This window comes from Ceratotherium simum, chromosome 7 (genome assembly GCF_057802395.1).
Source record: "Ceratotherium simum simum isolate JZ-2026a chromosome 7, ASM5780239v1, whole genome shotgun sequence".
Lineage (NCBI taxonomy): Eukaryota > Metazoa > Chordata > Mammalia > Perissodactyla > Rhinocerotidae > Ceratotherium > Ceratotherium simum.
This window is the reverse complement of record NC_141906.1, coordinates 24,167,588-24,181,562: the sequence shown is the minus strand read 5'-3', so window position 1 is coordinate 24,181,562 and position 13,975 is coordinate 24,167,588. Positions and strand designations below refer to the sequence as shown.

At 37.2% G+C, this 13,975-nt stretch overlaps 2 protein-coding genes and 1 long non-coding RNA gene across 3 annotated transcripts in view; 2 read left to right on the top strand and 1 right to left on the bottom strand.

The window, feature by feature from the left end:
• The first annotated feature begins 409 nt into the window (after positions 1 to 409).
• The window catches only part of LOC147916587 (uncharacterized), a 90,233-nt gene continuing 76,667 nt past the window's right edge, over positions 410 to 13,975 (top strand). The window contains exon 1 of the long non-coding RNA XR_015552790.1: positions 410 to 535. This is a non-coding gene — a long non-coding RNA (uncharacterized LOC147916587). The remainder of the gene's footprint in view (positions 536 to 13,975) is intronic.
• Positions 3,082 to 4,131, top strand: LOC101390097 (olfactory receptor 52N5-like). The gene has a single exon (XM_014791044.2). It carries the CDS (start codon positions 3,103 to 3,105, stop codon positions 4,033 to 4,035), a length of 933 nt encoding a protein of 310 aa, XP_014646530.2. The 5' UTR covers positions 3,082 to 3,102; the 3' UTR covers positions 4,036 to 4,131.
• Positions 12,447 to 13,406, bottom strand: LOC101389556 (olfactory receptor 56B2-like). Its single transcript, XM_004418332.2, has one exon. It carries the CDS (start codon positions 13,404 to 13,406, stop codon positions 12,447 to 12,449), a length of 960 nt encoding a protein of 319 aa, XP_004418389.2.

The window sequence follows — 13,975 nt, the reverse complement described above, 5'->3', positions numbered from 1 at the left end:
ATTGTTTCAGGTTTTGGAAGGTGGAGCAAACCTCCTATGTGGGTCTTTGAGAAGCACAAGTCTTCTGCAGCTGACAAGCCCTGTTACCCACAGGTCCACACACACAGTCAACACAGTCCTGCCCCGTGTGGCGCCCGACCTCCCAAGTGGACCCAGTCTCCCCGGCGGGAGCCCCACACACTCTGCCACCGCCCCACACTCTCCACCCGCTCCTTGTGCACACCCTGCCCCGCTCAAGTCAGCTCAGTTGCCAGGCTGCAGAGAATCTAGTCACCAATCTATGCAGGCCCACACGTTGCCTGAGGGCTTGTTGTTGGGTGGGGCCAGTCTCTAGGGTGGGCTGCCTGCCCTGGCTGAGCTGGATTAAATCGGTGCTCTAGCGGGTGGAGCAGACCCTGGGCTAGCAGGTCTCAGGGAGAACTCCAATGGCGTCTGTGTCAGCACGCTCACACCAGGCCACAACAATGGCCGCCGCCAATGTCCCAGTCCCTGGAGAGGTCTCACCCCTCACCGAGATGCACTCAGGGCCTATTAGGTGAGTCTCTTGTCACCGAAGCACTGTGCACCTTTCTTTCTGGTGATTTTAGGATGCTTTCTGGAGCAGGTGAGTTTGTGCGGGCCCTTTAAGAGCCAGTTTTAGTTTCTTTGTGAACCGGGTTTTCTGGGGGTGCTCCCCAATGCTTTAGTAGCAGGCACAGTCAGATATTATGCTGCTGGTCTCGCTTGTGCTGGGTCCACAAAATGCCCACAGCGGGGGCGCTCCCCGGCTCAGGGCCCCGCGCCTCCAGGGAGGCTGCGTACCTGTGAGCTGCTCCCGGCGGCCGTGAAGCTGGCGGCTTGTGAAGGCGGCGTTTTCCTCTCCGGAAGGGAGTCTCTGCCTCTTCTACCCCAGTTAGGATTGTCCGTTGTTGCAGGAGTTCCTCTTATCCAGTTTTCTGTTCTGTCTCAGGGGTAATTTTTCCACGAGTAGTTGTAAATTGGCTGTGTCCACGGGAGGAGGTGAGTTCAGAGTCTGCCTACGCCGCCATCTTGACTCCCCCTATGTAATCAGGAAGTGACATTCTATCTCAGTGTTCAAAGAAGGCTTTTCAAGATAAGTATATGGCAGAGAGATTTTCAAAGACGTGAAAAAATTTAGCAAAGTCAACGTAGGTTTGAAGTGTATGTAGTATTTTGGGCTTGGCAAGTAGTCCAGCAATATTTAAGCATGAAATGCTAGGATACAGTGACCATATAATTTATCACCCAAACCAGGACACTTTTGGGTGCTTAGGGAATGGAAATAAATATAATGGGAAAGAGAAGATAAGACCTAAATTTTACTTTATTAAATGCCATGCCAAGAAATTTAAGTCCTACCCTCAACTTGTTGAGAATACATGTAAGATTATTAGGCAGTGGATTAAAGTGTCTTCAGAATTATGCTGTAGAACAAATTTGATTTGAAAAATGCAAGAGACAAAACAAAGAAGTGGATGGATATAGCTAGGTGGTCTTTAAAAGACAATAAGAGTGGGCCGGCCCGGTGGCTTAGCGGTTAAGTGCACGCGCTCCGCTGCTGGCGGCCCGGGTTCGGATCCCGGGCGTGCACCGACGCACCGCTTCTCCGGCCATGCTGAGGCCGTGTCCCACATACAGCAACTGGAAGGATGTGCAGCTATGACATACAACTATCTGCTGGGGCTTTGGGGGAAAAAAAAAAAAAAAGACAATAAGAGTGAGGATAGAAATGAAGGGCTGATATTAGAAATATTTCTGGATTAAAAATAGAAGTTTTACTTGTCTGAGGAGAGAATACAAGAAAATAGACATACTGAGGTGACCAGGACAGAGTAAGAATCAAGACACTTTGAGCTATAAAGAAATTATACCTAAGATGAGGTAGAGGAATAGCTGAGAAGATCACAAAGAAGTTGGTAGATGATGACAGCATTATATGAAAGACAGAACTCAGAATTGGAGTTTATTTTGGCATGGACAAGAGGTTGAAGTGATGAGTTTAGTCTTGGACGCAGTGAATTTAAACTGTCCGTGGAAATAGCCAGTATGCATTTAGAAGGAGGACTCAACGATTTTGACATAGCTTTCTCATAAAATTATCTAAAAAATTATCTTCATGTTGGCTCTACTTGAGGTCACTAGAGTGCAAATATTTCTAAGAAGGAGAAAAAAGAGTGTCCAGAAAATATGGTTCTTAAGAATTGTGTAAAAACAGAAGACAGAAAGGTAATAGATGATCTCAATGACATTGGACAGTTACAGGGTATTTAAGTAAGGGAGATTTCTCATTTTTTCTTTCATGGGACAACCAAGTTAGATTGACCTTCATGACCATTATCCTTGAATCCCATATCTGTACAGCATCTACCCTTGCATTTGAAATTAGTATATTCAATCCACTTGGATACCAACCAAGGAGTCAAATAAACTTCTGATTATTGTTCAGAACTCTATGAGGTAGATATCATTAGCCTTGCTTTATAGAAGAGCAACTGAGACTTTGAGATTGAAGCAAACCTCGCCAAGTTATACATTTTGTATGAAAAGAGCTGAAATTTGAATAAGATCTTATTTGGTGTACATAACCATAATCTTCCCATTACAAAGTGCCACTCAAAATTAATGTAATAAACAAACTTCAGGCCATCCTTCATGCAATTATAACTTGCTGTCCTAAGCTATGTACTCTGTCAAACCAAGAGGCAGAGCAAAGAGATTTCAGGAATATTGGAGTCATATGTTAATATCATTTCTATCCCTGAATCTAATTTTCTGACATTCAAATTATTTGCTCTCTCTATGCCTCAGTTTCTTCTTCTATTTGATGACAAAAAAACCATTACAAGTTTGTAATTATGGCTTCAAAAATTACTTTTACACTGTTTATAAAACTTTCAAAATATTATCTGTAATGTAGTACTATTCAATAAATCGTGTATTTTCAGTCACTATTAGTCAAAATTGTTGGTACTATTATAAATGTAATTTTATTCCAAATTTAAGTCTGAATTCTCAAGGATGATGAATTAAATTTCTATTTCTTAATTCCTTCTCCTCAGGATAGAGAATTCTGGAAAAGTGAGTTCCTCTGTTGAATTAGTTATGCTGGTTTCCAATAATTCATATGTGGCCCCCAAATCTTTTATTCTTAATGGAATTCCTGGTCTGGAAAGAGTACATATGTGGATCTCTCTTCCATTCTGCACAATGTATATCATTTCCCTTGTGGGAAACCTTGGCCTTGTGTACCTTACTCATCATGAGGAGTCCTTACATCATCCAATGTATTTCTTTCTGGCCATGCTCTCCCTTATTGACCTCTTTACCTGCACCACTACTCTACCCAATGCACTCTGCATGTGCTGGTTCAATCTCAAAGAAATTAACTTCAGTGCTTGCTTAGTCCAGATGTTCTTTGTCCATGGGTTCACAGGTGTGGAGTCTGGTGTGCTCATACTCATTGCTCTGGACCGCTATGTGGCCATTTGCTACCCATTGCGTTATGCTACCATACTCACTAACTCTATCGTTGCCAAAGCAGGGCTTGCCACCTTCCTGAGAGGTGTGTTGCTGATGATTCCTTTCCCAATCTTGGCCAAGTGTTTGCCCTTCTGCCAGAGCAATATTATCTCCCATACATATTGTGACCACGTGTCAGTGGTGAAGTTATCCTGTGCCAGCATCAAGGTCAATGTCATCTATGGTCTGATGGTTGCCCTCCTTATTGGAGTGTTTGACCTCTGCTGTATTTCCATATCCTACACTATGATCCTCCGGGTAGTGGTCAGCCTCTCATCAGCAGATGACTGGCAGAAGGCCTTCAGCACCTGCACAGCCCATATATCTGCCATCATCATCACCTATGTTCCAGCCTTCTTCACTTTCTTTACTCGTCGTTTTGGGGGACACACCATTCCCCCTTCTCTTCACATCATTGTGGCTAATCTTTATCTTCTTCTTCCCCCAACTCTGAATCCTGTTGTTTATGGGGTAAAGACAAAACAGATCCGAGACAGTGTCATAAAGCTCTTCTAGGGTGAGAAAAGTGCAAGTATTCAGGACAACTGAAATTAGATAGAAGAAAGATGAATGCAAAACGACAAAGAAGAAACTCATATGTGACATCATACATTTCCTCATGTATGATATTGTATGTTTTCCATGACATATCCCAGAGTATGTGTTCTGTAACTATGGTGAGGAAATTTATAGCTAATTCTGGATTTACATCCAAATGCCTGTCCCTTATTTTTTCTATATCACCAGTTTTAATCAGGCCATTGATAGGGGCTCACAACAGCTTTCCTCTAATGTATCCATGTAAAATATTCTTAACATTATGAGAGGGTCCTTAAGTGTCTTCTCTGTGTTAGTAATCCTCCCTGTAGATATGAAATGAAATGGCTTTTCAAGAAGTTTTTCAGCCTGGGAAGTCTTTGAATCTAAAATTCGGTTTATGAGTTATGCTGATAATGCATAGATACAGGTAAAAATGGCAGTCAAGGATTTTAAAAGAATGGCATTTAGTAAATATCGTATTGTAAAAAGCTGTGCAGACCAATTTACATAAGAAATAAAGAGTACATATAATATATAGGTTAGTCCTCAAAAATAATAAATGCAATACACAACTCAAAACACTTATGCTGTTTCTGAATATCTATTTTTCCTCAGTTATTCAATGATATCAAAGTTTTTCTCTATTGAATAAAATTACTTACTAAAAATAGCCATGAATACTACATAAATAATGTTCGCAACTGCCAGGTGTGTGAGAACGTCTTGGATATAGTCTCTCCATATAATCTCTCAGCTCAGTAATCTCTCTTTCCTGGCTCACTAATCATCAATGATGTATCTCCAGTTTCCTCTACTTTAACCCCTGGAAGATCTAATGCAACAGTCATTGCAGTGTTATCCATGGACCCACGAAGATCTCAAGACCATTTCAGGGAATCTGTAAAGTCACAACAATTTTCATAGTAATACCAAGGCATTATTTGCCTTGTTCAATTTCATTGCCTTACTAATATACAAAGGAGTTTTCCAGAGTCCACTTAATGTGTGATTATTATCGGAAAATAAACTATGTCAGCATTTGGAAGATGTGCTTAATTCAAAAACACCAATGTTTTCCAATGACACATATTTGATGTTCCAGAATGACAAATGTGTAAATAGTAATTCCAATGCAAGATAGACCAATGGGTTTTAACGCAACAGAATGCCAAATGTCCATTGATACGGTTTCAGATTCTACGTTGCAAGTAATCTTTAAGCAACTATTGGTTGCCAATTTTGGGTGTAGTATCCAAGAAGAATATCCATAATTAACTGAAAAAGCTATTAAAAACTCAGCTCCTCCCTCTTCCAACTATATATCTGTGTGAGGTCATATTTTCTTCATAACTATTGTACAAAACAACATATTGCAACAGGTTGCATGCAGAAGCAGATATGAGAATCTAGCTGTTGTCTATGAAGTCAGACATTAAAATGCTTGCAAAAATGTAAAATAATATGACATTCTATTATTTTTTGTTTTGAAAAATATAATTATTTTTCATGAAAATATGTTTTATGGTAACATAGTAGATTCATTACTGCTATTTTAAAATTAATTAAGAAATAAACACTTAAAATTTCTGTTTTAATTTTCAATACAGTTATTATGTATAGATATGAACCACATAAGCAAAAGCTCTTTCAGGTTTTGGTAAAATTTAACAGGGTTAATTGAATAGTGAGACCAACAATTTTGAGAATTGCTGATGAACCATTTCTGTGAGGTCTTTCTTTTGTTCCACTTCTTTAAATTGAGATAGAACTTTTATAGAGTATAGTGCACAAATCTTAACTATACCTATGTTAGCAGTGCCAGGACCCAAGTGTAGAACATTTGCAGCACCCAAGTAATTTTCACAGAGCCCCCAAAGATAACCCTAGTGTTGACGCCAGCATCATGGATTTCCTTGTGCTTTTTTAAACTTTATTTCATAGAAATAACACAGGATGAAGTCTTTTCTGTCTAGCATCTCTCACTCAAGGATAGGTTTGTGAGATTCATCGGTTTGCTTCGTATAGCAGCACTTCATTCTTTTTCCTTGCTGTGTAGTATTATAATAAAAATATGAAATATAAATAATATACATTTTTATTAAAAATTTATCTATGTAAATGTTCTTTATATATTATACATATATACTAATATATGTGTATAATATATATATACACATTCTTTCATTCTGTCATTGATAGAAATTGTTTTCAATTTGGGAGTATTATTGACACTACCTTGAATATTCTTTACATGTCCCTTGGTGGATATAAGTGCTCATTTCTTCTTTTAGGCATATATCCAGAAATGCAACTTATGGGTCACAGAAAGGGTATATGTTTAGTTTTAATAGACACTGCCAAACAATTTTTCAAATTGTTTGTGTCAATTTACGCTCCTGTTAACAATATATGAATGTTTTAGTTGCTTCATATCCTGCCAAAAATTGATATAGTCATTTATTATAAATTTAAATATTCCGTGTGTTTAGTACTATTTTGTTTGGTTTTAATTTGCATTTCCCTATTGATCGATGCCATGCGACACTTCATATGAATGTTTTTTATTTTTATATTCTCTTTTCTGAGATGTCTAAGCCTTCTGCCAATTTTCTGTTGAATTTTATAATTTATTGATGTTAGTGTTTCATTTGGTAAACGTAGTCATTGCAAATTCTCTCTCTCTCCATCTCTATCTCTCTTGTTTAGTGAAACTGTCAAATTTGGAGAATCTAAAATTGGCATAATATTTTAAACTGATACACAGTTCAGACACAAATTCTTTCAACTTTCCTCATAATGTTCTCCTACAGTAAATTTCACTCCCTATTCCAGGATTCACTCCAAGAGTATAAATTGTACTTCATTACCATCTTCAGTCTTTAAAACCTAAAATAATTTTTCTGAATTTCTTTGAATTTTATAAAATTGACATATTGAAGTTTTTTTTTAGAATGGCTATCATGTTAGATTGCCTAAAGATTCCTCATGATCAGATTCATATTATGCCTTTTTTGAATATATATTACTTATTTTGTCCTTCTCAGTGCATCACACTAAAGGCATATGATGTCAGTTTTTTCCATACTTGGGGATGTCAAGATTGATATTTGGTTAAGGTTGTCAATGCCTTCCAGCCAAACACATTAGAAACACATTTGCACTCCAACCAAGTTGGATTAATATTTGCTGCAAAAGTCTGCAAAGCAAGCGAAACGTGAGGCATCTCAGTAAAAGGGTTTTAAAAGAGGCTCTTTTTCTGTCTTGAAAAATGGAGCTCGGCACCAACTCAAGAATGACATTCTGTGGAGTTGAGGGGCTGTCCTTCAGTATGTGGTAGATATTTGAAGTAGAGTAATCACGTGGTCTTTTGTCTTTGATAACTAAACCACAGCATTCAGAAGCCAATGAATAGAAATAGAAGTAGCCTTTATTGTTATCACTCCTAGTAACCCACGTTTTTCTTTCTCTCACTGTAGTCTCCACTGATAATAGGTTCTAATTTTCAAGGGTAGGGGACCTCTTCTACTAGAGGACACAGTGCCTAAAACTATAGCTGTTAATTAATTATTGTGGCTCACCATTCTTATAGACTAAGAGGTAGAGACAGGAGTTACTCTCCTGGCAGAGATACTTGACCCAGATTGTCATGAGGAGATATGGCTACTGATACAGAATGGTGGTGGGAGGATAATGTCTGGAAGCAAGGAGAGATCAATGAGAGACCTCTTGGTGCTTCCAATATCTGGTGATTATACGGGTAAGTGTAGCTTATGAAAACTAAAAACAGCATAAAAACCTAGGCTCTTAGTCCCCTCAGAGACAAAACTGCAGGACATATGTCTGTGCAAAAAGCCTAAACTAGCAGACATTCCAGCCGTGGGAGAGGAGTATCTATGATAGGAAGTATAATAGGGACATGATGATTATCAGTTATGACTTCAACATCAACTACAGCAGTGGGTTTGTATTTTGTCTCTTTAATCCTTCTGCTGCAAGTTGTCTTTTTTTCTTTTTTTTTAAAGAAATTGTGACTAGGCACTAACTTTAAAAAGCCATGAAAAACTGCAGTTAATATGATGTGGGACCAAACTGTGTCTGGATCTTGCAAGTGGTCAAATATACTAGATGCTGTTGGTACCCCTCCCATATGCTCTTGGCACTCACAGGTCCTACAGTGTCTCATTGCAAGCTCTGACTCTGATTGAGTGCTTTCTTCAGCTATCGGGCACGGAACTCCAGAAGTAACCAGGAATTAAGTCACTTAAGTCCCATGAGTGGGAATTGGAGGGGAAATACTCAAATATTCTCACGTTGTGGTGGGAAAATGCTGATGTGTGTCTCATAACATTATCCAAAAAGTATCATTGTACTGAGTCAAATTTTTATCTCAAGTCTGCTTCTAGGAGAACCCAGCATAGAATAGTGTCTCTTTTAAATCAGACTATAATATGAAAAATCACTTACCCGAAGAGAGATGTTCAGTATTTAATTTATTTATAATTTAATTTATGTACTAATACCAATATGTTGGGTAAAAGAGAACATTATTATCCACAATTTTAGTGATGAAATTCAAAGAGATTGAATAATTGTTTTCTAGTCATACAGATAATAAGAGGCCAATTTAGGACTTGAAACCTGGTCTGTCTAATCCTAGAGCCAAAGTTTTTAACTGGTGCACTCTTTCTTTATCTTAAATAAATACTGGCTGTAAAGGAGAAAAATGAATAGAAACAATTTATATTACTCAAATAGTAGTTGGGAAATATTGATTCAATTATTTACTTTTCTCTAAATTGCTGCTAAGGAAAGAATAGAAAAGAAACCATGAGGCACACAAGAGTCATACAATAATTTCAGGAATTATGGATAATAGTATTCATAACAGTATAAGAATTAACAAAGGTTTATATATAGACTGGTTAGTTAATAACAAGGTGGCATTTATATAAAGTTCAAAAACAAGCAAAACTAATTGATGTAGATAGAAGTCAAGAGAGCGATTACTTTTAGGTTAACGAATCTGAGGGCACATGTGTGGAGCAAGTCCGATGCTCTGAAAATACATTTCTTGTCCTGGTTGTGTTCTCTACATGATAATTCATCAAGCTGTGTAGTCATGACTCATGTTGTCATTTGCATGTTTGTTATACCTCAATTAATATATTACTTAAAAAATAAAGTAACAGTATTTGATTTTTTAAGTTAATTTAATATTTGTCTCAAAAATTTTAGCAGATTGCAACAGTGGACTAGGTAATGCACTAATTATGGCTTAAATTTATAGTGAAAACTTATTCTTTTAATCAAAAATATATACCTACTGAGAAGGTGCTTGGCATTATACAATGTGCTAACTTTATATCTATAAAAGTTTTATAGTCTATTTCAAGGGAAAGTTCAAATCTAGAGGTGAATAGAGTCATGTAAATATACTTATCACACAATTTTTTAAAGATCATTTCAGAGACATATCTCAGTTTATATGTCAATGCAAATGAGAGCTTTTATCTCTATCTAGTGCACATACAGTCTATATTTCAAAGTTACTATTGCCAGATTTATGGATCAACTCTCAAGAAGAAAGAAGACCTACTGACCCTTAGCTTGTTGCTAATGAGTGAACTCAAATCTTTAACAAGAGCTCAAATGACATGAATAATATCCATAAAAAACTTGCCTGAAGAGAATAAGATGTGCTTTATTTTATACTTGAATTAGAAAGGTGAGCCATATCACATCAGATACACACTATTTTAAGCTTCAGATATTAGTTTTATTGAATTGCATTTTAAATTATTCCTTTGTCCTGTATTGAAGCATCCAGTGTAAGAAACATTTATTTATTTATTTATTTTGGTATCTAGATCCTGAGGTCCAAGCAAATTAAAACGCAGTGTATTGATAATAGCAACCCATGGCCTTGGTTTACACGGTACTGACTCTCATTCCTTGCAGTCCATCTCCCTTACAGAAGTAGGACACAATTTCACAGCTCTGTATGAATCAGACAGGATCTAGAGGTAGACTTGAATCTTCTCCAGGTGGTTCCATGAGGCTCAATGAATCTCTTAGACATAGTCCTGCAAGTGTCAAAATTCTTCCATGCTACTTGTACTCTCTGGAGAAGCTACATATCTAAAACCTCACAATGAACTAGGTACCATGTTAATTGTAATATAAATTAAGTCAATGACTGCTAAATTTAAGATGAAGAAAATCTACTTGCTCAGTCAAAAGTATTCACTTAGAACTTACACTATTTATCTGGCCTTATGCTAAAATGTTGTTGATAGAGAGATGAATAAGTCCTTAATATTTTCACAGGATATGTGGTTCAGAGGTCCACACATGTATAACAGGCATGTATGCTATGACACGAACTGCTGTATTGTGAGAATTAAGAGGCTTCTCTGATCCTGCAAATGAGATCTTTTGACTTAGTCTAGGGCAAGCCTGTACCTATCATTTAACTAGTTGATTAACAAAAAATATGAATTATCCCTTAAGTAACAACACATTAGACTAGCTGTACCCCAAATTCCTACTAGTATTGATAACCATGAATATATAAAAAAGTCCAGATAGATATGATATCAATACAGGATTAACTAAAGGAAATCCAATCCTTGCATTCATCTATATATCCACAACTTTATACTTAAAGGGGAAAGAATAATAGAGAACTTTATTACCAGGACCACAATGCTATCAATGTTGCACCCTTACGAAATGGCTTTTACTGAATCTTTGTTTCTTATTTCCTTGATCTTATGAGGTATACCACGTGAAACAAGAAACACCAATTGTTTTTATTACACAGATGCTATTGGGAATGCCATATATTATAACAATTTGTTACATTGATTAAGACTCATGCAAAATAACATCCCTACCATTCAGTATCAAGAATGTGGTGCATCCCAAGAACAAATGGTTTTGATGAAGCTTTCATAAAACTTGTAACTTAGAATTTCTTTTTGTAGCCAAAATGGTTGAAGGAAAATTTGAAATCCCAAGTGGGGCAATTTTTTAGAAGCATGGTATGATTTTCTGTTTGTGAATTTGTAATTATATTATATTTTATTCATATTTTACATACACTGTAATTGGGTAAATAAATAAAAAATAAACAGAAAATAAAAAATGAATTTGAGTTGACTATGAGACGGCTTAGAGAAGCCAAATAAGGTTTGATTGAATCTAGAGGCTGACTTTAAGTAATGAAGCCTTCTTGAAAAAAATGAGCAGTCTGGGATAGAAGAATAAAAGGCTAAAAAGTGATCCTGAATGTGATCGTGATCTTTTGGTTATAATCATTGAGAATTTTTAAAGAATAATGTAACATTGACATTGGCAATATGAAAAACAGTCCTGACAACTTTTTCAGTCATAGTGTTTGCTATCTATTTCATACACAGTGAAATTATGAGGGTATATCCCCACCCCAATATAAATTATGTTGAATATTTCATCTATTTTACTCTCTCACAGTCCATTGTCCCCAGTAACATTCCTCCTGTCTCTGAGAACTGCCCTTCTATTCCTTCCCAATTTATCAACATGGAAGCTGTGAGAGTCACCTTACAATACACAAGCCACAAAGTAGTTTAATAATTGTAGAAGCCCTGAGTTCAAAATATGAAGGTGCTCTAATTGTACACAATTTTTAAGGTTTTATCAAGTTACAAAGATACCTATTTATGTTGATATTCATAATGTTTTTCTCTAGACGCTCAGATTGCAATATTAATAGTCCATGAAAAGTGCTCTATTCTCATGATTTTCAATTCTCATTTTGCTGGTATCCTAAGTACATCATTTAGTTCACTTATTGAATGATGTGTGAAGGATATGACTCTTGGGCAATGATTAATTATTCCATAAAGGATTTCCCAAACCAGACAAGAAAAATGAGAATGCTTCACTGGGCTTTTTTAGTAGGAAAAAAATATTCCAAATGATTCTGAAATGTCTTGGACTAATGAATATGATCAATTTTGGCAATCAATGTTAATCTTAATTGTGAACTGAGAAATAGAGAAAGACATTCTGAAGCAAGAAAAAAGAGTGCAGAAGATGCATATAAAGAAGACGTATGTGGAAAAAACAAAAGTCTGAGAATATACAGGTAATATATTTCCCTTGGATTCTTTGAGACAATAAACATCATAATGATACTCTTTTTTACTAAGATTTTTGCTTGCAACCCAAACGTTTCAAATAAGTCACTTTTTCTTTGTTTCATTTACTGCCACTGATTCCTTATAATAACTGGAAACCTACAAAGTGCCCCTTTTCCTAAGTTCTTCTGCTGTTAAAGACTCATTGGATATTGTACTGAGTAGATATCTGGAGAAATTAGGAAAGTGACGATCCTCTCTCCATTAGTTGCTATTGCTGTCCAGTTTAAGAACCTTATATAAGCCCTGCCTGAGCTCCTTGTTCTTGAGTACATACACCATGGGGTTGAAGACAGGAGGAATGACATTGTGTAGGACATTGAGTAGAACTGGGATGAGGGGAACTGCCATTGCTGCACTGTGAGTGATGGAAATGACAATGAGGACAGTATAGAAGAAAAGGATTAGGATGAGGTGGGAAGTGCAGGTACTTAGGGCCTTGGATGCAGCTTCTGCTGAGTTCAGCTTCAGCACAGAGTGAAGTATCAAAGCGTACGACAAAATAATTAAACCCAAGTCACTTCCCATGAGTGTCCAGGCCAGAAGGAGCTGGTAGATGCTGTTGATTTTCCTGTCATCACAGGATAGGCTAGTGACTCCAAGATTAGAGCACAGACAGTGCTCAATTTTGTTCTGGGAGCAATAATGTCTCTGAGCAGCCAACACAGGCACTGGCATGGTAGACACGCTGTTCCTGAGTGCCATGAACACAGTTGCTTTCACCACAAAAGATTCAGTAATTGTTGTTGGATAGTGTAGGGGTCGGCAAATGGCTACGTATCTATCTATAGCCATGCAGACAAAGATGCCTGACTCCATGGTCACAAAACAATGTATGACATACATTTGAAGAAAGCACTCAGGGAGACTGATGGCCTTAAAATTAAACCATAAGATGACCAGGATCTTTGGCATGATGGTGGTAGCCAGGCCCATGTCCACCGCAGCCAGGATGCCCAGGAAATGGTACATAGGCTGGTGCAGGGTTGCTTCTTGATTGATGATGACCAGGATAAGGATGTTGGCACTGAGAGCTAAGAGGTAGAGCAGAGCCAGGGGCAGGGAGAGCCAGTGCTGCCAGCTGTGAATGCCTGGGAATCCCATCAGAATGAACTCAGAGACCTGGAACTCAGAGCTGTTGGAATCTCTGAGGTCCTGGAACATCCTTCACTAAGAGGAAAAGTATTCAAGTTTAAAATTTTCAATAATCTCTGCCAGTATTTGAATTAGAGTAACCCAGTTCATGATATTGAAGGGGAGAATTTCATCATCTGTAATATTCTCACACCACCAGTAACATTATTGGACATTTCTAATGAAACAGGAACCGTGGTAACACATTCTATGTGTTAAGTTAGTTAGTCATCACAAAAACCTCATAAGGCAGGTCACGCTATTTCCAGCTTCTCATAAAGGAGGAATAGAACATTAGAACACATCAGGACCTTTGTTATTATCTTCCATCTTGTAAATCATGAAAAGTGGACCAAAGGAAAGCAAACTGATATCACAGCCTGGCCTCTTAAATTTTGTTTTGCTAAAGGATTGGTTTCTTTAGAAACCAAATGATAGACAGAGAGTAGAGGTTTTTATGCACAGAAACATTTAGGTAACAGAGCTGATAATAGAATATAAGAAAAGAACTCTTTTTTCGAGAGGTGCTTGAGAATTTGTGAAATACTCATGAATGGTATTAATTTTCGTTAAAATATACAAGGTAAGTTTGTATATCC

Excerpts from the sequence above, each read along its gene's own strand:
- LOC101390097 (XM_014791044.2), top strand. The coding sequence starts at position 3,103 with ATGCTGGTTTCCAATAATTCATATGTGGCCCCCAAATCTTTTATTCTT.
- LOC101389556 (XM_004418332.2), bottom strand. The coding sequence starts at position 13,406 with ATGTTCCAGGACCTCAGAGATTCCAACAGCTCTGAGTTCCAGGTCTCT.